Below are 27,078 nucleotides of genomic sequence, written 5' to 3' on the forward strand. Positions count from 1 at the left end.
GGAGGCAAGTATACAGTTAAATGTAAACGCATGTAAACATGTTATTCTGTAGAATGTGTATGTACGTTAAAAGTACGTTGTGTGATGAGGATGTTTGTTTGGGTTTTCACAGTGTGTGTTAAAGTGTCCCGTCCAGCAGAACAGATTCTTGTTTTTACTCGAAGACAACACGCTGGTGAAGTTTCATTATATAGGACTGCCATTCTTAAAACTCACCATGACAACAATAACTCATGCGTCACATTTCAACTGAATCCTTACGAAACAAGATCTGTGTGTGAGGACACAATAAACTAAAGCTTCTCTCTCTATTCATGTACATACAGGTCCAGCAGGGGATTTTACTAATCTAAATAAAAACACATGCATTTGCTTAAAGTAAAAGGAAGTTTTAACTTTTTTGGTCACTAGTGAATACATTTATTTGCAGGTAGGGATGCCAGATAATGGGAAAATCACAGAAAAATCACATAAAAGTTTATTATTCCCCCGATACTGTAAATGTGATGATTAATTTTGTATGAAGTATGTTAAACATGTTTTACTGTGTAACTTTCTTTGAGGCGACATTTCCGTCTATCACACATTAAAGCATTAAGCCTCTGATCTTATCATTTAAAGGATTGTTTAGCCAACATAAAAAAATTCTGTCAACATTAATTCCCCTTTATGTTGATTAAAACCTGTATATGAGTCTTCTGTAAAACACAAAAGATATTTGTGGTTTCGTGTCCATACAATGAAGGTCAATGGACTCTGTGAAAATCATGAAAGCTGTTGATTTTGGCGGAACTTTCCCTTCGATCAGACTGTAACACATTTATCTGCATGTATTTTAAGTTGTTCAGAGATGCTGTTTCTGTGTTAATGAGTGCTGTGCTGAAGGTATAATGTGGGTTTTGTTCATGTCTGTATGGTGAAAAACGAATTGACAAAAATCACCTGCTTTCATTTTAAGCAATTGTTTAATTAAGTTTAATTTTACAGCACAAGAAAGTGGAAACGAAAATGAAAGGCAGACAAAAACACACAGTATATGTGTGTTACATCACCATTCATACATTTATGGTAAATGTGACTGTAGGAAATTGTTCAGTCAAAGAGAAAAGTGGATTTGGGTCAAATGCAATTCTGTCACTTAAAAACAGATAAAACTAAACTATTCTATTTTAAAAAAGCATATAAATTGATAATGAGAAGCTGAAGTTTATTAAATGTTTGTAACCAGAGCTCAGAGTTTGTCTGGTTAATTTGACTCTGTTGACCTCTGCTGGTAGATTCTGTAACTACAGCATCTCTCAAAAAACATCTATTTATGAATTGAAAATGAGATATGTAGCAACACAGTGGTTTAATATTCCAGTCAACATGGTTTATACATCTTCTTACAGTAGCTGTTTGTTGTCCAGTACCTGGTGAAGATCAGAAAATGGACAGTCTCTGTTTCAGGATAGGTTTGAGGCTGCTTGTGTTCTTTTGATATCACAATGATAAACTCTAAAGGGATTTAGTCACGTGATCATTTTGGCTGTAAAATCAATATGAGCACCTTAAGACAGGTTGTTGACCCCACAGTTGATCAATAATATATGATTATGTCAGCGGTATATCAATTCATAATTATGCTAATTTTTCACTCCTGCTCTCTTCTTGATGTTCTCCAGTTCTTCAGCTTTTTCAGGTTCTTTGATTTCCTTCATCTTCTCAATGAGAAAATCAATGTGCTGAAGTGTGAACAGAGAATCAGTGTTCAGAGCGATCTTCTCCAGAACCTCCACACAGTTAAAAGCTTCCATTACCAGCTTGATTTTCTTGTTGTCTAATTCTTGAAGTTCTTCATTGAGCTTGTTGACCTTAGAAAGACTTTTCTCATAATTATCATCATATTCCTTCTTTAAATCTTCATTAATCCTCTTCTCAGACTTTCTCTGTGTTGCATATATTTTATCTTCTTTGACATGTTTGCTGAAGTGGCATTTATTTGTACACACTGTGCAGTGATCATTTTTAAATACATGACACCAGGAGATATTTTTAAACCACCAGCATCCTGGATAGTGACAGTTCTCCTCACAGACGGTGCAGCACATCGCCTGTTTAGCTACAGCAGGATCAATATCAACCTTTTCTCTGTAGGACACTTCAACTGTGTCCTCAAAGTTCTTATTTTCTTTGTGTTTCTCCAGATCATCTTGAGCCTGTTTCAACTCGTGTTGTTTTTGCTCCATTGTTTGAACATGTGCTTTTTGTTCGGAGATGTTTTCCTCCAACTTTTGCCTTTTTTGCAAAACTTCTCGAGTTGATCTTAAGCCTTTTGTTCTTCTATGTTCAAGAAACGTAAAAAAACGCTTCATTCCATTACAACTGAGGTCCCAGTCTTGATCACAGGACAATGACTGACTGTTGTCAAACAGAAAATAAATGGGCTGGTTCTTCTCATCTACAGCACACTTGACTTGAGCTTCTTTGACGGCTGTAAGAGCATTTTGAGGAGGAAGCCCAGTTGAGTGTGTGAGGAGTAACACAATGTTTTCTTTAATATCTTCACCAAATAAAGACTGAATAGCATCAAATGTGTATCGCTGACTGTCACAGAGTCGATTTTGAGATGCATTGATAACTAAACACACTGCATCAATTTCTTGGAGTCCATCATCAGATCTACATAACTTAAGCAGATTCACAGCAATCTTCTCATATGAGCTGATATCATGAACATCTCCATATCCTGGTGTGTCAATGAATGTTAGGTCGAGTGAACTCTCTGGTAGATAAACTCCATAGACAGTGATGATGGAGGTCTGACTGTGAGCTGATGTTCTGTCACTCTGATCATCTGTGATCTCAATCCAGATCTTGTCTTCTCTCTTCACACCACACATGTAGTTGATCATAGTATTGATGAGGGTTGTTTTTCCAGTGCCTGTTTCTCCAACCAGCAGAATGATTTTATGAGGTTTATCTGGGTCTCTTTCACCACTGCTGATCTTTCTATACGACTCAGATTGATTCTGATGATCTGTTGTTGTCTGCAGACGATATCGAGAATGATTTCCATCTTCAATTAAGATGCTTTTCTTGATGAGTTCATCAGTTTTGGTCTGTTTTGTTTCCTGTAAATATAAAACAAATGAATACTAAAACATTGTAATTGTGTGCTAATGCTATTCACTTGTTAGTAAACACATTTTACAGCAGCAAAAGTGCATTTAATCTCATTGGAGAAGACAGGTTTATCCTAAGTGTACACTGCGTAATTTTGAGTATTTGGTTTTCTAATTGATTTGGTTTTCGTTTGTTCCGAATTGTTGAGATGGTTTGTGTGCTTTTTATGAAGTTTGAGAATATGGACCTTGATACTGTAGAGTATTGGATCATTAAAAGAAGGGCAATAACCCCCCCCCCCACTCCCTTTTGGTCTGGTTTCTCGCACGTATTCCGTCCTATTCATAGAATAGCTGCGTTAAGTTTGTGCCTCTTTGACTGTAAAATATGTATATTTAATAACGATTATTATATCTATTTTACTTTGAGCTAAACAAATTCCTTGACTTTAACTGATGTTCAAAATAACTCAGTTCATTAATTTGATCTTGACAGATCTGGTGGAAAATTATTTGGTGAGCTAAGCTTATCATTATTTTAACATGCAGCTGTAGTGGCAGATGCAAGCGCCACACACACGAGGGACTTGCTGACATAATTCACACCCGGTATTCACTGAGAGAGAAGCCATACGGCCCCTTTAAGGAGGCGGAGCCGGGATTCTGTTCCTTTGGTGTTCTGGTGTTTTGATGTTCTTTTGGTTAAATAAAACGTACTGCGTTGAGAGTTACCACATGTGGTTTCCTCGTGTTTTCTTTTGATAGCACTAGTGCTACATTGGTGACCCCGAGTCAGAACAATTAACGCAAAATGTTGACGAATGCTGTATCGCTTAAGCTTCCGGAGTTTTGGGAGCAACAAGCGTCTGTGTGGTTCGCTCAAGCCGAGGCTCAGTTCGCTTTACGAGAGATAACCGCGGACGACACGAGATACTACTATGTGGTCGCAGCTCTCAACAGTTCCACAGCCGCACGAGCGTTAAGCATCCTGGAAAATCCCCCAGAACGACACAAATACGCTGCACTAAAGGCTTACCTGCTAAAGACTTTCAGTTGATCAGAGACCGACAGAGCACGTCGTTTGCTCTCGCTGCCGGGTCTCGGAGATTCCCGGCCGTCCGAATTGATGGATCACATGCTAGCATTGCTCGGTGAGCATAAACCATGTTTCCTGTTTAAAGAATTGTTCCTACAACAGTTGCCACAGAACTAGGGTGGCCATTTCCATAACACCAAAAAGGAGGACACTTAGCGGCATTTAGTGAGGCAAGAATAACTGCATCTGGTGTATTCGCAAATACAATACAATTTTGTCTATCATATCGATGGGATCACGATACAGTGAATCTGAGATAGACTACTCTATTCATTGCCAGACAATTTGATCAACAACATATCTTGATGTAGACCTATGTGTAACAGAAGAGGCAAAAAAGTGTTTGTTCTCAGTATTTGTATTTATCCTGTATGACTGGTGATGCTTGACTGCATGATAGACTTTAAAGCTCTGCAGCGCAGATTTTGTCATCTATAGTAGAAAATAAGACCTAAGGGAAGACGTACAAGCAGCTCATCGGTTACCTTTATGTTTTTCAGTGCTGGCATGTCGGTCAATGGCGGCTTTCCCTTTACTACTAATGTCCACTTCACAGCGACATAGTGTGCAAAATACATGGATAGCATCTCTACTGCTTTTTTACATGAATTTGTGGTCTTTTGTCCATTCCGGATTAAATGATGACGGACGTTTCGGCATGTTAACGTTATGATGTGACGTGGACTCCACCTCAATTCGTGGAGGCTTGTTAACGTTGTTAACCAATGATATATCAGATATTTATTTGACATCTCTTTCAGCCAATCATTTGTTTGACCGGAGATCTTACGGCGTCAGACGCGATGCTGCTGGGTCCCAATAAAGGTTTTACAGCTCGTTTTTAAAGGCCGATTCAGCGCAACTCCGAAAAGGAGGACAAATAAGTGTCCGGCTTGAGGCTGCGCCGGACGCCGGACAGGGGGCTTAAAATCCGGACTGTCCAGCCAAAAGCCGGATGTATGGCCACCCTACACAGAACGTTCGCACCTCTCTCGCAAACAGCACGGTGACTGATTACAGAGAACTAGCGCAGCTGGCGGACGAATATCACACAGCTTCGCACAAATGTACGGCTAATGACTCAACAGCACATTTGTGTGTCCCGTAACGAGAGCTACAGAGCGTTGTCCAGACGTACAGCCATCGTTTCCAGCACGGCAGTCAGGCGATCACGGATTTTGTTACTTTCACGCCCGTTTTGGAGCAAAAGCCAAAAAGTGTCGTGCACCTTGCACGTTCAGTGAGAGCCGAGGCATCCCAACAGTCAGCAGCGTAGTAACACATAATGCTGAATATCTCCTGTTCATCACAGATTCGCTATCCTGCCGACATTTCTTGTGTGACACGGGCGCACAAGTTAGCATGATTCCTCCATCACCTGTGGACAGCCGATCCGGCGAAACTGGCACACCGCTCGAAGCGGCCAACGAAGGTAAAATTAAGACGTATGGGACACGGCTAGTCCCGCTGTGTTTCAATGGACAACGTTTTACATGGGAGTTTGTTTTAGCAGATGTGAGCAGGCCCCTCCGGGGCGCAGATTTTCTGTGCTCTTATGGACTTTTGGTAGATGTAAAGAACTGTTGCTTAGTCACTGCGGAAGGTTTCAACATGTTGCCAAACAAATTCCTTGACTTTAACTGATGTTCAAAATAACTCAGTTCATTAATTTGATCTTGACAGATCTGGTGGAAAATTATTTGGTGAGCTAAGCTCATCATTATTTTAACATGCAGCTAAAACGGCTACAATACTGTGGCTTCACTTTAAAATGTATAAAACACTGATCTTTAACCAACACTAGGAGGTTTTTTTGCACAGCATTACCTGAAGGTTTAGGGTTCCTTTTAGTATTTCTACAGGTACAAAGTATAAAATGGCTACATACTTGGACCCTTTATGCACCTATTGTGTTACACTTGAATGTTGGGGAAATAAAACTTTTAACAATACCATTAAACGGGTACACAATAGGTGTACAAGTTTATCACATCCTACAGGCAAACATTTTTTAAAGATTTATTTTGGGCATTTTTGCTTTATTTTGTAAGTTAAGTGAGAGAGTGGACAGGAAGTGAAGAGAGAAAAGTTCAGGAAAGGAGAACAAGACGGGAATCGAACATGAGTCCCCCCATGCGCAACCGTGCCACATGTCGGAGCACTGCCCAGGCTATCGGCTCTTACAGGCAAAATTTTAAGTAAAAAATAAATAAATGACAGTCATATGTTGCATGTGATGTCATGAAATTTTGTTAATCATCACTTCCAATCAAAATGCGGCTTTGTTTATACTCAATATGTGACATGGTTCCTTACCAACCATTTTCCAACATTAAAATCTCAAAATCTGGGACCCGTTTCAATAAGGAGGTTCAAGCAACCCTGAGTTAAAATATGAACTCAGAGTTGATTTACTCAGATAATCGCTACTCTGAGTTTTCTGTTTCAGAACAGCTGGTTTCAATCAGTTCAATCCACTCTGAGTAAGTTCACTCTAGGTTACGCGCGTTCATCGCGGCTTTAAAAAGCCATCATCAATTGAGCGAAGATAACACGATTCACCATGGCAACGCCACGTGACAAAAAGCGTTCCGTTTATTTCTCGCAGTCGAATTGGAGGCACTATATATATATATATATATATATATATATATATATATATATATATAGGCCTATATATATATAAATATATATAGGCCTATATATATATAAATATATATACATATATATATATATATACACATATATATATATATACACATATATATACATATACCTACGATTTTGCAATAAAAAGAACAAGGCAGCAGCTGAAAATGAAATATAAAAACATCATTCAGTCCGGTGAGTTTAAATGCTCTTGCTTGTAGGATGCCTGACTGGGAAATGTTTGATATATTTAATAAACTGGCTTTGAAATTTATGTGGATATGAGAACCGAGCACTGTGGTTATAGAAGACAGAAAACTGGCCATGCTCGCCCCTGATCCAGCTATGTGTAACGGAGGCCAGCAATTGAAGAGTTGTGCAGTGTGTAAGCCTCGCTCCCCGACCAACAGAGACACTCTACTGACAAACACCATAGGGACTGCGGTCTTTAGGCTCATCGTTAGAGCACCCGTCTCTCATTCGGATTGATGGCAGTTCGAAGCCCGCGCAGAGCGGGGCGAGTGGGACCTTTTAAATGTGCACCTAATCACATTGGGACATTTTAAAGGGTATTTGAATTATTATCTAATTCCAGAGGTGGCAGCAATACTACATTTATTTGATCTGTCTGATTCAGAAAGACGTTCACCATAATCCTATTAAACTCCTCTTTGATGGCTCTCACAGGAAACTTAACAAAAGTGTATAAAAAAAGCTTGAGAGAGATTCACACTTTTCTTACTGCTCTGCATACAGTTGCCTTGCTAACGTGTTCTGCATCGGTGTTATATAGAAAGCTTTCATTAGCAAAGAAACGTTAAGCCACACAGAGAATCTGCTCAGATGTAAGAGCGTGACCCCGATGTGTGAGGTTTGTGATGTAAGGATGAAGCAGATTGTGGATATATTTAATAGACTGTAAAGAAAAACTCTATCGCTCAAATAAAGAATCCTCCGGATGTGATAAAACATCCAAACGGGGGTTCACCATATATTCTCTCCCGACGTAAATTTAACTCTCTCTGAATGAACGGACATGCCATTTTAATGTCTGTGTTACGAACTTGTGCGCGATTAAGTAAAACGATTGAAAAACAAACGGCGAAGGCAAGTTCAACACCGCTCGCGCTTCTAAAAGGGGCGGAGGTTGTAACAAACCTCGGGTTAGTGGAATAAAACCTGCTCCCGACCAGGTTAGGTTCACAGAGTAGGTTACTATGGTTACTCACTCTAAGTATAAGATACCTTGATTTCTGAAACGGGCTTGACTTACCCCGCGGTCACAGGTTTAATATACCTCGCGTTCTGAAACGGAAAACCCAGAGTATCCCGTTTTCTGGGGTTAACTTACACTGAGTTTGCACTTACCCTGCTGTCTGAAACGGGTCCCTGGTTTTAGGTCCTTTTATTTTTGTTTTATTTTCACGTTATTCAATTTTTATTTATATACTGCTTTTCACAATGTGAATTGTTCCAAAGCAGCTATACAGGAGAAAATCAGAAAAGACAAAAAAGTTAAAACACTGCAAAGTACATGGTGTTTATATAACAAGTTAAATTATTTTTGTAAATAATATCTAATAAATGCAGTCTCCCGGTGGTTTATTTAGCATATTTTAGCTGAGTATCATCTGCATAGCAGTGGAAGCTAATTCCATGTTTTTTAATAATGTTTTCAATGGGCAGCATATATATGGAGAATAGCAAAGGGACCTAGAACCGATCCCTGAGGTAATCCATAATAAACTTGCGATACATTTGATGATACCCCATTTAAATGGGTCTTTGGATGTGGCTAAAACTAATATTATTGTTTGCTTTAGATGTAATACAATGTGTAAACACGATTTAAAGTTTAAAAACGCTGTGTTTTCCACATACTGGGCATGTTTGTATCTCCTCTTTGTTCCGCCTTTCTGAAACATGCAGATATTTTACAAAGCGAGGTGTGCTATGATTTGCCAGTTCACTTATGCATAGTGATTCTTCGAAGACGCCGCTGGAGAAAGCAGGGAAAATTGTTATTGTAAAACTGAAATGGGCCATGGTTATCAGATTCTCCCAGATTCAACAAACACGGATAGAAAGAGAGGTGGAAACCAAACACTATGTTGGCGTTTTGCGACTGGCATGAGTGGCTGGATTCACCCGATAGTCCCTGATGGTCCGGCTTTTGCAAGACAAACGGGATGGTCACGAGTCCGTTCGAGAGCCATTTAGCTGCGTAATCTTCGCCCTATTCGCTGTGAGTGGCAAATGATCAAAGAAAAAGACACAGTGCAGATGGCTTTGCTTAACGTCCGCTACGTGGGGAAACAAAACCTTCATGCTCAATTACTATATTATGAACAATAAGCTGGCCTTAATTTATATTGTCGGAAACTTGGCTAAAGTTAGGAGATATCACTCCGATGTCCGAACTTTTACCACAGGGCTAATCCTATTATAACCCCCCCAGTTAACTGGTCGCGGTGGGGGCCTTTTGTCTATTTTTAAAGATGAAATCGGATGTCGGACGACAGGCGCGGAATCAGAAATAAAAAATAAAATACTACTCTGTATAGTTAAACGTGGATACGTCTCGGTTACGTATGTAACCTCCGTTCCCTGATGGAGGGAACGAGACGTTGTGACGACAGAATGGGGTTTGACTTGAGAACCTATCATCACCTATCATCACGACAAGTGCAATGAGGCTCACTGGGGGGAAGGCGTACTTCCGCTTGTCCCGCGGCCAGCTGTGCACCAAGGCATCCGTGCCGAGGGGGGCCTCGGTCAGGGAGTACCAAAGCGGGCAATAGGTGGTGTCCAGCGAGGCGAACAGGTCCACCTGTGCCTGCCCGAACTGCACCCAAATGAGCTGAACTGCGCGGGGGTGGAGCCGCCACTCTCCGCGGGGCGTCGACTGACGAGAGAGCTAGTCGGCTGTCTGGTTCAGGTCGCCCGGGATGTAAGTGGCTAACAGAGACTTCGTCTTCTGCTGGCTCCACCGGAGCAGGCGTCGGGCGAGTTGCGATAGCTGCCGTGAACGAATACCACCCTGTCGGTTGATATACGCCACGGCAGTCGTGCTGTCCGAGCGGACCAGCACGTGCTTGTCCTGCACGAGGGGTAGGAATCTCCTCAGTGCAAGTAGCACCGCCAACAACTCTAGGCGAATGAAATAGTTTCAGTGGGACCGCTGGTTGCTGCCTGAAATTCCTCAGGCAGCTCAGCACCGACTGGGCATGCTCGGTAGAAAGGCAGTCATAGTTACAGAGTCGAGTTCCATACCGAGGAAGGGGATGCTCTGCACGGGGGAGCGCTTACTCTTCTCTCGGTTGACCTGCAACCCCAAACGGTCTAGGTGCCGGAGCACCAGGTCCCTGTGTGTACACAACAGATCTCGCGAGTGCGCCAAGATGAGCCAGTCATCAAGATAGTTGAGTATGCGCACCCCCTGCTCCCTGAGCGGAGTGAGGGCGGCCTCCACGACCTTCATAAAGACTCGTGGAGACAGGGACAGACCGAATGGGAGGACGCGATACTGATATGCAAGTCCCTCGAACGCGAACCGTAGGAACGGCCGGTGACGAGGGAGGATGGACACATGGAAGTACGCGTCCTTCAGGTCGATTGCCATGAACCAATCCTGACGACTGACGGACGCCAGGATGCGCTTCTGCGTTAGCATCCTGAACGGCAGCTTGTGTAGGTGCTTGTTCAAGGTACGCAGGTCTAAGATGGGGCGCAGCCCGCCGCTTTTCTTGGGGACAATGAAATACGGGATGTAAAACCCGGAGTACATATCGGCCAAAGGGATGAGCTCGATCGCCCCCTTCGCCAGAAGGGTACTGACCTCGGCCCGAAGCACAGGAACATCGACCCCTCCCACTGAGGTGAAGAGGATGCCCCGAAACTTGGGTGGGCGCTTGGCGAACTGAATCGCATAGCCGAGACGGATCGTTCTCTCTAGCCACCGTGCTGGTCTGGGAAGGGCCAACCAGGCTCCCAGGGACCGAGACAGGGGGACCAGAGGTTCGATCTGCTTCATTGTCCCCGGTTCGATGGCTGGCAGTATGGCTCCCTCGCCGTGGGGGAGACCCGGGGAGGAGAGCGGCTCTGCCGAGATGCCTGCCTGGCGATATCGCGGCACACCGCACCGTCTGACTGAGGGTGCTGGTGGCCACTGATGGTTACACCCGACTGTGTGTCTCGCCGGAACACAACGTGGGGTTGCCGAGCACAATCCTGCGGAGGGTGAGAGCGGCTGTGAGGAAGACCCAGGGAGAGAGAAATCTCTTTTCGTGAGAATGTGGGCACCTGGCCCTGAAAAGGGCCCGGCTGGTGTTGCTGGGACGGGGCAGGCACCGTCCCAGTCCGACCCTCTAGCGATGTAGTTGCTTGGGTCGGGCCCGGTGAACTCGATCTCCCTCGGTTCATCCCGTCAGGAACGCTTCTGCTTCCGCGGAGGTGCTCTCCTCTTCGACGTCCTTCTCCGGGAGGCGGCCTGTCCAGGGGCCGCTGGAGCCGGAGTCTGAGTCGTAGAGGGGCGGGGCTGCTGGGGAGCAGATGCCGCGCGGGACCTCGACGGGCGATAGGCGGCCGGGTCGCGGCGGGGCAGGATATGTTTAATCGCCTCCGTCTGCTTCTTTACAGTCGAGAACTGCTGGGAGAAGTCCTCGACCGTATCACCAAACAGGCCACTCTGCGCGATGGGAGCGTCGAGCCGGTGGCTGACGGATTGAGGCTCACGGTAATTCCGCTGCTGCCGCCGGACGGGAAGCACTCGAGGTGGTGGCTGATTCTCGGAAGAACACAGCCAGCCGTGACCGCAATGTCTGAATCATCATTCGCGCACAGTAAAAAAAAACTCGTATTGAGATTAATAATTATTTGGAGGACCAATCTGTGGATTGTAATGGAACAACCGCTGGCTCTGAGAATGGAGCGGCGAGCAGCTTTCAGCTATGATCACTTTGAGAACTTTTCCTGCAAGCACCCTGAACTAGACAAGTGGAAAACGTATTTTGAATAACACCACGTTATAACCTAAATATGTGTTGAGCGCTTTTCTTTCAATAACAATAACACACAACAATGACAGCGGGGTAAAAAATAAGAGAAAAAAAAGAAAGCATCTGGTCTGATCACAGTGAGGTTGTTTGATATGTTTATACCAGCTCTGTAATTCAGCAATAAGTCATGTCACGTTTATTGTTTATAAACAATATAGCATGTTGCTTTTAAGCCACAAAAAAAATCATAACTTTCATAACTTTCTATAAGCCTACTGTATCAGTATTCACTTTTCATAACCAAAATAGATTAAATACATAAAAAAACAAAATTTTAAAATATTGAACATACATTTGAACCTAAATAAGTTTTCTTTAATGGCTACAGCACCTAGTGCAATATGAAAAGTATTGTTCGGGAGACACGCAATGGTATACCTTTAGCCCAAGACTATGCTGCTCTAGTATAATTTCAGGGCTGCGTTTCTCGATAACGTTTTCTCTAAGCGGGCTACAAAGAGTTCTAACGTATACCTTAACTAAAGGTATATCATTTCAAGGCATGTTCCCCGAACAATACCTTAGGAAGCTGTTTAAGATATACCTTCTTACGTGCGATGCTACCAGGTGCTGTCCACGGCGATGGTGTGGAATCTGTTAATATTGACAGCTCGAGAATCAGTGATCCTCTCATGCACAGGCTGCTTCACTGCGTTATGTGAGAAAGCGGTGTTCTTTACAAAATAATCACTTCAGAAATAGTTGAAATTGCATGAATATGTATACCAGGCAAGATGTGCTTTTTTCTTCACCCGCTTCAGATTTAAAGTAATTTACCAACCCGGCTCCCAGAACGGTAAAAAACGGTCTGTCTATCTCGACAGAACGTCCTGCCTCCTGACACCAGTGAGCCAGACGCCATACTACCTCCTCAGCTGTTCTTGAGCCCGATCCGATGGGCTATGGACCAGGAAATTGTCGACCATCATCATCTCGAACCGTCGGGGGTTCCTGCTGGGCTCAGTTTTGTGCCCGAAGAATTGTGAGAATGACTTATCGAAACGGTACACTTTGTCCAGGGATCCAGCCACCCAGGCAGCCAGCAGACCCTCTCACTCGTAGCTACTCGGTACTGGTCCGGTATGGCCGAGGATATCACCAGGTATGTGAGAAGTTGTCCCACCTGTGCTGTGTCCAAGACACCCCGGAGATTGCCCCAGGGGAAGCTTCTACTGCCTCCCATCCCAAATTGGCCCTGGTCCCACCTTGCGGTGGACTTCATAACAGACCTGTCTGTCACTTTCATTTGTGTACTAGTAGTAGTCGACCGGTTCTCCAAAATCTGTAAATTCATTCCCCTACCCGGACTGCCCTCGGTGCTCGAAACAGAGGAATCCTTGTTTGTCCAAGTTTTTCGCAACTTCGGATTACCCGAGGACATCGTGTCCGACAGGGGGCCCCAATTTATCTCCAAGGTCTGAAAGGCGTTCTTTGAAAAGCTTCAAATCACCGTCAGCCTGACATCGGGTTATCATCCCCAAGCCAATGGTCAGGCCGAGCGTAAGATTCAGGACCTAGGGCGATACCTGCGGTCATACTGTCATGCACAACAACACAGCTGGCACCGCCACCTCCCCATGGGCTGAATATGCGCAAAATTCCCTGCGCCATACATCCAGCGGACTCACCCCCTTCCAGTGCATGCTGGGTTATACACCCCCTTTCTTCTCTTGGACTCCAGAGCCAACCACGGTGCCAGCTGTCGATCACTGGTACCGGGAGAGTGAGAGGGTGTGGGGCTCAGCACACCAACAACTTCAGCAGGCTGTTCGTAGACAGAAGAAATACGCAGATACCTGCCGTTCACCAACTCCATCTTCCTTCCTGGTCAGTTAGTCTGCTTATCCACCAAGGACATACGTCTACGACAGCCTAGCCAGAAACTGAGCCCCAAATGTATTGGTCCTTTTCCCGTAATTCGCCAAGTCAACCCTGTCACATACCGCCTCAAGTTGCCCCGCCAATATCGGATCGCCCCTTCGTTCCATGTATCATTACTCAAACCGTATATTAATCCCACTTCTGTTCCCTCCACAGACCCTCTGTCCTGTCGCCCAATCCCTCTTCCACCACTGGATATCTCCCAGCAGATTTCCCGGGTCGCAGATATTCTGGAATCAGGTCTGCGCCGGGGTCGTCTGGAATACCTTGTCTCCTGGGAGGGGTATGGTCAGGAAGAAAACTCCTGGGTCTTGCGAGCTGACATCCTAGATCCTCTCCTACTCACCGAATTCCACACTCACCATCCAGATAGTCCCAAACCCAGACTACGTGGTCGCCCTTGTCGACAAGTGGAGGGGGGGTACTGTAACAACACCAGTTCTCCAGACCACGCCCCCGGGATCTTCACCTCTCCCCGTTTACACCCGTTCTGAATCCCGAGACTTTTGAACACTACATTACCCAGAATGCACCGCACACCCCAGCAGCCAACTTTGATTGCTCATCCATCACAACTGTTCACTATTTGGTTTCATACTATGTATATTGGACTTTTTCACTTGTGTTTTGTTGAGCGTTGTTGTTTCATCTTCAGTTCTGTAGTCCCGTACTTTGGATTACCCATTCTTGTTCCCTGGAAATTTACCTGATTTGATGTTTGATGAAACTTACCTGATTTCATGTTTGAAGATACTCGTGGGATTACTTTTGTTAATAAATAAATCCAGAACTCTACATGCTGGCGTCCTCATTCTAAGTATCATCTGGTCTTGTTACAGTATGAGGTTGTTTTTTATAGACTTGTTATCGTTTCTTCTTCAAAAGTGATGTACACGTGACGTGCACATATACGACAAGATACAGTGTAACATAAGAACGACGTTGTGTTAAGAAGGTTTCGGGACATTTTTAAGGCCTTGCACAACTTAGCTCCGGTGTATTTATCCAGCCTGGTGGCAATTTAAACACCTTCTAGATCCTTGAGATCCGAAAATAAACAGTTGCCTTGTAGTACCAGGAATAAATATATACATGGGGTGATAGAGGTCCGAAATGGTGGAATGACCTCCCTCAATCGATACGATCTGCCAAAACCTTATCTATGTTCAAAGCTATGCTAAAACAGCATCTTTTAAAATTTAAAAGGGGAGGGCTTTCTTAACTGGGTCTGTCTATGTGTTTTTATGTGATATGTTTTTTATTCTATTGTTCTGTGTTTTATAGCTGTGATTGTGAAGCACTTTGGGCAACGGCAGTTGTATTAAATTGTGCTATATAAATCAATAAACAAACAAACAAAAATCTAACACAACACGCGTTAGTCCGTAACAAAGTCTTCTACATTGAAAATATACTTACAGGCTGCGAATCTGAAGCACTGTTGGAATTGCCCCACTTTTTATCAAAAAATCTTCCGGTGGGCGTAACTTCGTCGAGCATTGCTCACCGAACCTGTCTCCTATGGGCGTCTGCCTTTCAGCAGTTCATGGCCAGATTCCTGGTTACTAGACACAGAACATGGGGGAACCGCATTCTGTCCCGGTGCCACTTCCCGGCAGTACATGGCGAGCTCACTAATACCGGGAATGCCCCCTTCGGCGCATTTGTGGCAGACGGGCTCGGTCGCTGTGATTTCCCTCGACTCTGGAGCAGCTAAGGGCTATATTGGTACCCCAGGTAGAGCCTGCTCTCGTGGCACAAGTGCACTTGTGTCCACAGACGTGCCACCTGGAGGCACAGACCAAGGCTCCCTTCCAAAGAGTGTTCGTCCACGCCATCTGATGTCGAGGGCTTACACTGCGGCGGGTCAGCTGCCTCCGCCTTTCATGGCATGGCCATCCTGCAGATGCACCAGGCTAAGGTGTTGGAGTGGTAATACGAGGGAAATCAGGACCCAGTGGTTATGCAGGGCCTGCGCACCAACACAGACCTCGCTCTCCGGGGAACCGAAGTGGCAGCGTGCACACTGGGTCCGACGATGTCCACTTTTGTTGTCCAAGAGAGACACCTTTGGCTTAATCCTACACAGATGGGAGGCGTCGAGAGAGTCCGTTTCTTGATGCACCCATCGCACAGCGTGGGCTCCCTGGTGACACCGGCGAAGACTTTTGACGGTATAGCAGACAGAGGCCATCAGCCTCTCCGCTGCGACCTCACGGTTGGCGTCTGCCTCCCAGCAGCGCCACCCCTCCATACCTCTGCCCCGGCTCCATTGTCCCCTCCTCAGGTGGCCTCCGGCAGACGAGAATTTAATGGAGGACATCAACTCCCTGCCAGGAAGCTACTTGTAGGAGCCACCCCGGGGACACCCAGGACATAGGGCGCAGCTCCTGCCACACGATGCTGTCGAGCTGCATGGGACAGTCCTGCCACAACCCATATCAGTGGTGCCCACTTGGTCTCCAGGAGAGCTTTCTTTTCCCTGGGTGCCCACAGCATGCAATAGCCTCAATTCGACGTTGTGACATGCCTCTTCCGCAGCCCACCGCACTCGTCATGCGATGGTGTGTTCGGTAGCGAAGACTTAAGTCAGCAGACCCGCTAGCCCCCCAGGGCCCTGGCGCGTGCCTAGTGAGGATGATCCATCTCGGCCACGCGATCTGGTTTACCAGGCACCCTCCCAAATCTCTGAACATTCTCTAACCTCAGCAGAGGCGAGATCGCTTCTATATGGCAGTCGCCTCCCTCCTCGGCTGGGGTGCGGTTTACAATGTGCAGGCAGTGTCGGGGCGCTGGACGGGCCAACAAACAACAAAGCTGAACTTCTCGAACATAGTGCTCGCGCTCTCTCCTGCACACAAGTGAAAGTGAATTGTGCACATGCTCCTTCTCCTGCTCTCCAGGTTTGATGCATAGGCGTGCCACATGCTTTTCTGGGAGAATTGTCCAATAAGGGACAAGAAAAGTTGTTAAGTTATGATTTTTCATGTTTGAAAACAACTTTCCAAAACCTGTACGAACACTGGGGAAGTGTATCGAGCACAGAAATACTACGTAATACGTCCGACTCGTTATTTGATAATTGAACCATGTTAATGCATGGCACACCGTTGCACCACCGCTTTAACCGGTCAAATTATATTGCCGCTGCAACCTGACCTTGGTAACTTGGTAATTTTATATAGGCTATACGAGACCATGCATTTCCAGTAAGGGGGATTTTTTTTCCATTTCTCTCGACGTTGTGTCGAACCAACAGAAGGGGTTTGATCTTGAAAACCTATCAACTCTGATTTTACTTTTAAAGAGGTCAATGAAATTGGGAAATGGCGCAGCACCTTTTGCTCTTAAGAACCTGCAAAGTATCATCTTTATGCTAACAATTTTATCACTCAGTACTTACCTACTGGACCCATTGGCAGTGAGAGCCCACTTCACCCAGGGTGTAGCCTCCTCGTGGGCACTGGATCAGGGCGCCTCTCTGGCAGACATCTGTGGAAGCTGCAGGCTGGTACTCTTTTGCCTGCCTACTTTCCCCACTTGGTGAAGTTCAGGCATTGCATCGATCACTAAGCATTCCTTCTGGTTACGAGCCGGGTGGAGCGGCTCATATACCAAAGATCGGTAGAGGCGAGTGTCCCCCTCGAGGTGAACCCCTGTTTACTTGAGCTGATGCTCAACACGTAGTGACTCCCCTATTGGGTCGTCCAGTCAGACGTATTCCTCACTCTTGGTTCACCGCTGGTGAACCTGTGGCCTCCCCATGGTGGACTCCACTGTTCCCTGCACCCCTGTTGGGGTTGTGCACCATTCGCCCATGAGTTCTCTGGGCGAATGTCTTGGTTACAGATGTTACCTCAGTTCCTTGATGGAGGGAACGAGACGTTGTGTCCTTTATGCAACAACGCTTGGCCCACTGCAGCGATCCATGTCTCCAGGAGAGCCATTGAAAAGGAATGTTAAGCAATCAGGTGGGCCGTCCTCACCCTCCTCTATTACCTCCTGGGGCAAGAGTTCACGCTCTGTTCGGACCACACCCCCTACAATGGCTCCACCGCATGAAGGATACCAGTACGTGGATCACTTGTTGGTATCTAGCTTTACATCCATTCAAATTTCAGGTGGTTCAAAGGCCGGGGACGCAGATGGCCTTGGCTGACTTCCTCTCCAGGAGGGGGGGGGGGTGATGCAGGCCAGATGGTTGGTGGGTGCTCTATCACAGTTTATTTTGTCTTTGTTTATTGGATCTACTCTCTGCCTGGTTCCTCAACGTAACACATGTAAACAATCCATATGCATTTTTTTATTGACCAATAAAAATGAAAAAGAAAAACATTTTGAAAAAGCTTTATTTAAAATGCATTTTAAAATGAGCATTTAAAATAATTTATTAATATTTTATGTTTTAAGTTCTAAATTAAATAAACAGATTTAAAGCTGTTCTATCTACATTTTAAAATATGAATTAAATAAACTGTTTCAAATATGTATATTACTTTGTCTATTCACAAATTATATATTTATTTGCACCTTTATGTTTGAATTATTAAATTAAAAAAGCATTCCTTTATTTATTAAAATAGTCCCCCATAGAGGACAGGTTGACCTATACATTTTTTATATTATGCTTAATTTATTATACATGTTAAAACTACAATTATATAATTATATTGTAAAACATTGTAACATATGATTCATAAAGAATTTGAGTTTTTCATTCCAACATCTGCACATTAAATCTGAGTGTTTAGGTAAGAATGCAAAAGATAAATTCACAGCTTGCTGAGTTTCACAGAACAGTGAGAGAGAGAAAGAGAAAAACAAGATCGCTGAGCTAAGACAACAAGACTGCAAACATTGTGGACATTTTTAGTTCCAAATGATGCTTAATGAAAACATTTACTCACCAAGGACTTTGCTATCAGGTGTTCCTGTTCATTCTGAGTCATCTGCAAGGATTTTGGTTGGGTCATGTAAAGAAAATTGAAAAATCCTGTCATTCCCTCATGACTGAGATCCCATAATTGATAATTTATTGTTTGATATTCTTCAGCAAATGTCTCAGACTGACAGTTGTTCTTCTCATCTAAAGCACCCTTGACTTTAGCTTCTTTGACGGCTGTTAGAGCATTTTTGGGAGGAAGCCTTTTTGAGTGTGTTAAGAGTAGCACAATGTTTTCTTTAATATCCTCACCAAATAAAGACTGAACAGCATTGAATATGTATTGTTGTCTGTCAGAGAGTCGACTTTGATCTGCTTTAATCACAAAGCAAACTGCATCAATTTGATGGACTGACTTATCAGATGTGCATAAAATGTGCAAGCTTTTGGCGATCTCTTCGTCTCGTTCAATTCTTTGAGTGTCTCCATATTCTGGTGTGTCAATGATTGTAAGGTCGAGTGAACTCTCTGGTATATAAACTCCATAGACAGTGATGATGGAGGTCTGACTCTGAGCTGATGTTCTGTCACTCTGATCATCTGTGATCTCAATCCAGATTTTGTCTTCTCTCTTCACACCACACATGTAGTTGATCATAGTATTGATGAGGGTTGTTTTTCCAGTGCCTGTTTCTCCAACCAGCAGAATGATTTTATGAGGTTTCTCTGGGTCTCTTTCACCACTGATGATCTTTCTATACGACTCAGATTGATTCTGATGATCTGTTGTTGTTTGCAGACGATATCGCGCAGGATTTCCATCTTTAATAAAGATGCTTTTCTTGATGAGTTCATCAGTTTTTGCACAACTCATTTCCCTGTAGTGTCAGAAAAACATAATAATTTTAAACTGCACTTTGCGATAGGCATGTGTTATTGTGTATATGAACTACATGTGTCATCATTTGATATCTGTACGTCCACATTTTACATTTTACAACAACCTAAGACCAGGGCAACCTTCTTAATGCTACGTCATTCTTAAGTTATACCTTAAGAGTGGTAGCGATATATTCTTAAGAACAACGTATGTGATGCAAAGGTTTCGGGAAACCCAGTCCAGGTTTTGAAAAAGTTTTGGTGGAGCAATAGAAACGTTTTGGGTATAGATGTAACATCTCGGTTATGTATGTAACCTCGGTTCGCTGATGGAGGGAACGAGACATTGTGTCGAGACTGACACAATGGCGTTGGACTTGAAAACCTATAATCTCTGATTCTACTTTGAATATGCCAATGATCTTGGCGAATGGGACGGCACGCCAGACTCCGCCCTGTACATACTGGTATAAAAGAGAGATGGTGGCCCATTTATTCACCTTTTTGGGCTGAGTAACTTGAAAGGCACACACATGCTCGTGGCATGATGGACACAACTTTTTGTTCCCTCCATCAGGGAAGCGAGGTCACATACGTAACCGAGACGTTCCCTTTCTGCCAGTTTCCCGACGTTGTGTTGAGACTGACAAAATGGGGTCCCTGTCGAAAACGCCACGGTGCTGGGCCATGTCACGATTTCCAGCGCAACAACACTGGCCGGCCTAGGTGAGTCATGGATGAGCGTCCTCATGAATCGTACCATCCAGTGGTGTAGTAAGACATCAATTCGTGTGACCACGACAAGAGGCCTTGCTACTCTAGAGGCGAGTTGGCCGCCCGACACCGTAAGGAGCAATGGGAAGCTACCCCCTTGCACGGAGACCAAATCTTCCGAAGGAAGATAATATATGGAATCCTACAGGGTCTCACCAGTGGGGAGAACTCAAGGGGGTAGTAGTGCACCAACCCAGGGGTGCACAGAAGCAGTGGAGTCCACTGAGGGGAGGTCACAGGTAAGCCGACAGGGTAACCAAGACTGAGAAATTGTCAGACGGGACTACCCATGTAGGGGAGTCACTACGTGTGGAGCACTAGCCCAGGTACAAGGGTTCACCTCGTGAGGGAAACTCACATATACTGGGCGTGAATTCAAGCTGCTCTGCCAGGCTCGTACTCCCCAAGTGCTTAGTGATGGATGGAGTGCCTATACTTCGTCCAGTGGAGGAAATAGGGAGGCTGGAATAGCGCGCATACTTGCCTGAAGAGGGGAGAGGGCGCTTCACAGGTGTATGCCCAGCCACCATCGGTCTCACTCAAGACCCGGTCCAAAACAGGTTAGACGCCTCTGCGAAAAAGGCTGAACGCAGCCCAATCCACAGCTCTGCAGATGTCTGCCAGAGAGGCGCACTAAGCCAGTGCCCACGAGGTGGCTGCACCCCGGTGGAGTGAGCGTCACTACAGTGGGCAGGGGCCTGAGATTGGTAAGCCAAGGGATGGCGTGCTAACCTCGGCCTGAAGCACGGAAGCATTCTCACCTGACTGAGGTGTAGAGAATGCCACGAAACTTGGGCGGTTGCCTGGCGAACTAGATCACATAGCCGAGATGGATTATCCACACTAGCCAATGTGATGTGCAGGGGAACTGTGATGTGGCCCCAAGCCATTGTGACAGAGGAACTAGTGGGGTGAGCTGCCTCCTCAGCCTCTTGAGGGAAGATTCAGTGATGGGCAGCATGGCAGGCGAGCGGGATTGCTGATTTACATGCCTTAAGTCTTTGCTGCCGGATGCACCGTCGAGTGTAGAGTGCAGAGGGCTGTGGAAGTGTCATGTCACAATGTCGAGTTGAGGCTGCAACATGCTGTGGACACCCGGGAAGAAAGGAAGCTCTCTTGGAGAAAAGCTGGGTAACAGGCCCTGAGAAGGGCATGGCAGCTGGGATGCAGATGCCGTATGGGACCTTGATACCCAGAGCGAAGTCATAGTTGCGGTGCGCAGTTCCTGCATAACCTCTGGGTCGCACTTACCCTCGTCTAACTGCTTCAACGCCTTAGCCTGGTGGACCTGAAGGAAGACCATGGCGTGAAGCATGGAGGCAGCTTGTGTAAACCTTCCACGCCAGTTATGACGAGAACTTACATGCATTGGAAGGGAGCCTTGGTCGGTACCTCCAGGTGTTGGCCGTCTCTGGGCACAGGTGTACCGCGACAGCACAGTCCACCTGGGGTACCTCAACATAGCCTTTAGCTGCAACGGAGTCAAGGGAAGTGATGGCGATTAAGCTCGTCAGCCTTGAACGTGCTGAAAAGGGTGCGTTCCAGGTTTTCGTGAAGTTCTTTGGCCTTTTTAAAGCACAATCGGAGATGATAGGTTCTCAAGTCAAACCCCATTCTGTCAGTCTCGACACTACGTCGAGAGACCAACAGAAAGGGAACACGTTTATAAGTTCATAAAGTATATCTGCAATTGTTCAATATATAACATTGACTTGATCATGCTCGTGAGTGAAGCAGGTGCATTAAGCATATCATTCTACTATGTTTATAGTTCATCATGGTCATGTTCTGAGATGACCTGTAAAATTAAAAAGTCCAGGACCCCCTATTGCATCCGTTAGATTTCTTATTATAATTATTCCGCCATTGGAAGTCTATCGCAGCCCATAGAACCAGGAAAGTTATGCAATGTTTCTAATTTGATAACGTCTTGGTTACGTATGTAACCTTGGTTCCCTGATGGAGGGAACGAGACGTTGTGTCAAGACTGACAGAATGGGGTTTGACCTGAGAACCAGTCATCTCCGACTCTTTGAAAAGGCCAATGAACTTGGCGAATGGGGAACGTGCCCATTCATTCACCTTTTTGGACTGAGGAACTTGAGAGGCACTCTTGTTCGCTGCAGCGTGCCGGCGCAGCGCTCTTGGCATGATGGACATAACGTCTCGGATTGTGTCGAGACTGACAGAATGGGTTTATCCTGGAAAACATCACAGTGCTGCGCCGTGACACGATTTACAGCAGAACTACACTGACCGGCCTGGGCGAGTCACAAATGAACGTCCTCGCGAATCGTAACCATCCTGTAGTGTAGTAGACATCAATTCGTGTGACCACGACGAGAGGTTCTTACTACCGGCCGTACAGGCGGTTGCCATGCTACTCTGGATGCGAGTAGGCCGCCCGACACCGTAAGGAGCACTGGGAAGCGCTACTCCTGCGGGAGGGGGGGCTCTACGGAGACCACATCTGCCGAAGGGAGATCATATGTGGAATACCTACACCGTCTCACCAGTGGGGAGAACTCATGGGAGTAGTAGTGCGGGCCCAACCCAGGGGTGCACGCAAGCGGTGGAGACCACCAAGGGGAGGTCACAGGTTCACCGAGAGGGGAACCAAGAGTGAGAAAGCGTCAGACGGGACTACCCAATGAGGGGAGTCACTACGTGTGGAGCACTAGCCCAGATACAAGGGGTCACCTCGTGAGGGAAACTCACATATACTGGGCGGGAATACACGTGAAAGACGTCATGGGAACACGCCCTGTGCCGGTGTGCCACGCTCTCCAGGGAACCCGACTCTGAAGCCCATGCTGAAGTTGATCAGTCCTCAAGATAGTAAGCATACACACGTCAAGCTCCCGGGGGGAGTGAGGGCAGCCTCAGTGACCTTCGTGAAGGCACAGGGAGGGAGGGCCAGACCGAGGGGGAGGAGGCTCTACTTGTAAGCTCGACCCTTAAGAGCAAAAAACGAGGAAACGGTCTACTGGAGAATCGAGGCATGAAGCACGCGTCCTTCGTGTCGCAAAGCACGCGTCCTACGTGTCGATAACCACAAACCAATCCTGACGCCCAACGGACTCCAGGATGCGCCTACGCGCAGCCCCCCACCTTACTCAGGGGTGACAATCTCTACTTCATTTCCCCTAAGATATCTCGGTCAGAGGGACGGGCTTGATTGCCCCCTTCTCCAGAAGGGTGGTGACCTCGAGCCGAAGTACGGGAGCGATCTTTCCTCTGAGGATAGAGAATGTCCCATGACATTGGCGAGTGCCTAGCAACCGATCGCTAGGCCAAGACGGATCATCCTCACTAGGCACCGTGACGTGCTGGGGAGCTATGACCAGGCCCAGAGACATCTTGACGGAAGAACTCGCGGGGAGATCTGCTTCATTGCCCCGTGGGGGGAGGTTGAAGGGGGTTCTGTGGTGGCAGCACAGCTGTCCCGCCAGGGTCAGGGCCCTGGGGGGCGCGAGCGGGTCTGCTGACTTACCTGCCTTAAGTCTTCACTGCCGAACGCACCGTCGCGTGGAGAGTGCGGAGGGCTGCGGAAGTGGCATGTCACAACATCAAATTGAGGCTGTTGCATGCTGTAGGCACCCAGCGAGAAGGACGCTCTTCTGGAGACCAAGTGGGCACCAGGCCCTGAGAAGGGCCCGGCCTGATGCAGGACGTGGCAAGGACCATCCCATGCAGATCGACACCTGGGGCTGGAGCTGCGCCCAATGTCCTAGGTCTCCCTGGGTGGCTCCTGCCAGACGTTTCCTGGCAGGGAGCTGACGTCCTCCGTTGAAACCACCGTCCGTGGGGGACCACCTGAGGAAGGGGCACCGGAACCGCAGGCGGAGGTACGGAAGGGAGTGGGTGGGGCTGCTGATGCCCTAGTGGGGCCGGGTCACGGCGGAGAGGCTGATGGCCTCCGTCTGCTATTTCGTCAAAAGACTCAAAAGTCTTCGACGATGCCCAAGCAGCCCACGCTGTGCAATGGGTACATCAAGAAAGTGGACTCTCTCGACGCCTCCCATCTGCGCAGAATTGAGCCAGAGATGTCTCTTTAGGACCACAAGAGGGGACATCGTCAGACCCTGTGTGCGCCATCACTTCGGTTACCCAGAGAGCAAGGTCTGTGGCGGTGCGCAGGCCCTGCATAACCACTGGGTCCTGTTTTCCCTCGTCTAACCACTCCAACATCTTAGCCTGGTGGCTCTGCAGGATGGCCATGGCATGAAGGGTGGAGGCAGCTGACCCGCCGCAGTGAAAGCCCTCACATCAGTGATGGCGAGGGCGAACACGCTTTGGAAGGGAACCTTGGTTGGTGCCTTCAGGTAGCACGTCTGTGGACACAAGTGCACGTGTGCCACAAGAACATGCTCTTCCTGGGATACCGACAGAGTTGAGGGAAGTCACGGCGACCGAGCCCTTCTGCCGCGAACACACTGAAGGGGGCGTGCCGGGTTTTCGTAAGCTCGTCGTGCACTGCCGGGAAACTGGCACCGGGGCAAACACGGATCCTGTGTTCCGTGTCCAGGTACCAGGATTCCAGCCGTGAACTGCACTGTGCCTGGGCTCGACCGAACGTAGCTGAAAGCTGCAGGGAGTCCTCAGCATCTGAATCAGGAAATCGGCACCTGATTTTGCAGCCGTAATCCTATCCTCTGCACGCCATAGCGTAGATCCGCTATGAGACTGTCTGGCGACGCCCAAAGGAGACAGATTCGGTGAGCGTGACGGTGAGCGTGACAACAATGCAAGTTAGGGTTAGGGTTCTCAAGTTAAATCCCATTCTGTCAGTCTCGACACAACGTCGAGAGACCGACAGAAAGGGAACTTGCATAACTTTTCTGCGTTATGCAAGAGCAAAATTTCCCATCATTATCAGAGCAAATTTGGATTCTTTAACTCAATCACTTTAGCGCCATTAAAAGTCCAAACTTTCACATATATTTTTGCCTATAGCATCTGAACCATTCTGAACTTCTGAACAGTCTAGAAACAAGATCATACCGATTCACTGGTGCCAGTCCAGCCTAGTCTTTAACAGTTATAAGAAGTTATGTGCTCTTTATGCTTTTACATACTTTATCTGTTGTAAGGAAACTAATCATCAAAAAGTCCACATGTATTTCCTTTTGTGCCCTAGGTCTTGACCCCGTAATTGCTGCTTACAGCTCTATTTTGATGATGTATTTACTATTTGTATGTGTTTTTATTTGTTTGCAATGTTATCTGTCATGACTGTTTCCAGGTTTGATGCTTCAGATTTAAATAGACATTAAATCTAAATTCAATCTTGACACATTTTGGAGAAATCATATTACTCAAAATTTCCTCAAGAAAAGCAAATATGATATAAAAGGGCATATACATATTTGTGTCATTAATTCTATGACTCTAAATAATTGAAACAAATAGTATTCATAATCTTTTTTTCCTGTAAACACAGAACAAAAATGCATGACACTTTTAAATTCAGGTATAAGAACACTCTTTAACTGTTAACATGCCGTTGATTCCATTTTTTTAATCGAATAAACGTACAATAATGTTGCATTTCATCATTTTGTTGTTATTGCTATGTTTTAGGACAGAAAATACTTCACAAAAAAAAGTTTCATTTGTACTCTTTGAACTCTTTATTCTCTTTAAAAAAAAAATTCTTGAGAGCTGCCAAACAGTGTTTTGCTTTTTTGTAAAAAATTACAATCAAGATCTATTAGATTTTATTAACAATTTCAAGTTCCTGCATTTTTTGTTCTCCCACATTACCTGACTTGAATATAATATATACAGTATATATTAAATATCCTTAATTTACAAAGTCTAAAAAATGTCGTTGAATCTGAGATAATTCAGTTTAAGGTCATAATGTTTTCAGAGCTTAGTAAAATGAATCTACAATACTTACAAGGTTATCTGTTTTTCTTCCTTGTCCAACTAACACACAGTTAGATTCCGACTTCATTTATATACTGAAGACAACGCCCATTTTCTGAAGATCATGTGATTTAGGAGAAGACGTGTTTATCCTTACATTAACAGTTAAATGACTGTATATTTAAACTGAAATACGTTACTCTGTTTTTCTGTTCATACACATTTTCGAATTGCATTATGGGACCGTGATCGCGCCTTTCGACAACTTTTGATGGTCATGGACGTACAAGCACAGCCATACACAACATCTTACCCAAGTTTTCCACCGGCGAGTTCTGTTAATAAAAAATAAACACAACATTTCAATTAAACGACTGCTTTATTATCATTATTATGCACCAGCCATGTAAAGTAAAACAGGGTATTTCGTTAGATATTGTTAACAAGAACATGTTCATGTTTTTGTCTTCTCCTCATCAGTGAAATATGCAATCTGTTCATTTACAGTTTATTTGTCAGTATTTTTAATCTGCTTGGTGCCAGAGTAGTGACGTCCCTTCCCCCGTCGTTACCTTCAGCTACGCTCTGTGTGTCAAAGGTATGTTCTTTATTTAATGAAATATAAAATGACTGTTTTCTTCGTACAACACAACCAACAAGAGCTAGCATTGAAAGGTAAGTTAATAATATTGTATAGTTTGGTGGAAAGTTATCGTGGTGTATTTCAAATGATCGCTATTTTAAGAGGTGGGTAAAAAACGGAAAGACACTTTTCAACTAAACTCCGGTTTTCTTCCCACATTTGCCTCGTTTTCGCTTTCTACATGGCAGCAGAGTGAAACCAGCCTATTGGTCAGCTACTTGCCATCAATTGTACTCAAA

General features: G+C 45.5%; 1 protein-coding gene across 1 annotated transcript; it reads right to left on the bottom strand.

The window, feature by feature from the left end:
- Positions 1-950: 950 nt before the first annotated feature.
- LOC306889109 (uncharacterized protein) lies at positions 951-26,252 on the bottom strand. The gene is made up of 3 exons (XM_079488371.1): positions 26,228-26,252; positions 18,695-19,547; positions 951-3,113 (listed from the first exon to the last, which is right to left on the bottom strand). Exons 2-3 carry the CDS (start codon positions 19,541-19,543, stop codon positions 1,626-1,628), a joined length of 2,337 nt encoding a protein of 778 aa, XP_079344497.1. The 5' UTR covers positions 19,544-19,547; positions 26,228-26,252; the 3' UTR covers positions 951-1,625.
- Positions 26,253-27,078: the final 826 nt, after the last annotated feature.

Source organism: Barbatula barbatula, assembly GCF_947034865.1.
Source record: "Barbatula barbatula genome assembly, contig: SUPER_23_unloc_1, whole genome shotgun sequence".
In the NCBI taxonomy this organism is placed as follows: Eukaryota; Metazoa; Chordata; class Actinopteri; order Cypriniformes; family Nemacheilidae; genus Barbatula; species Barbatula barbatula.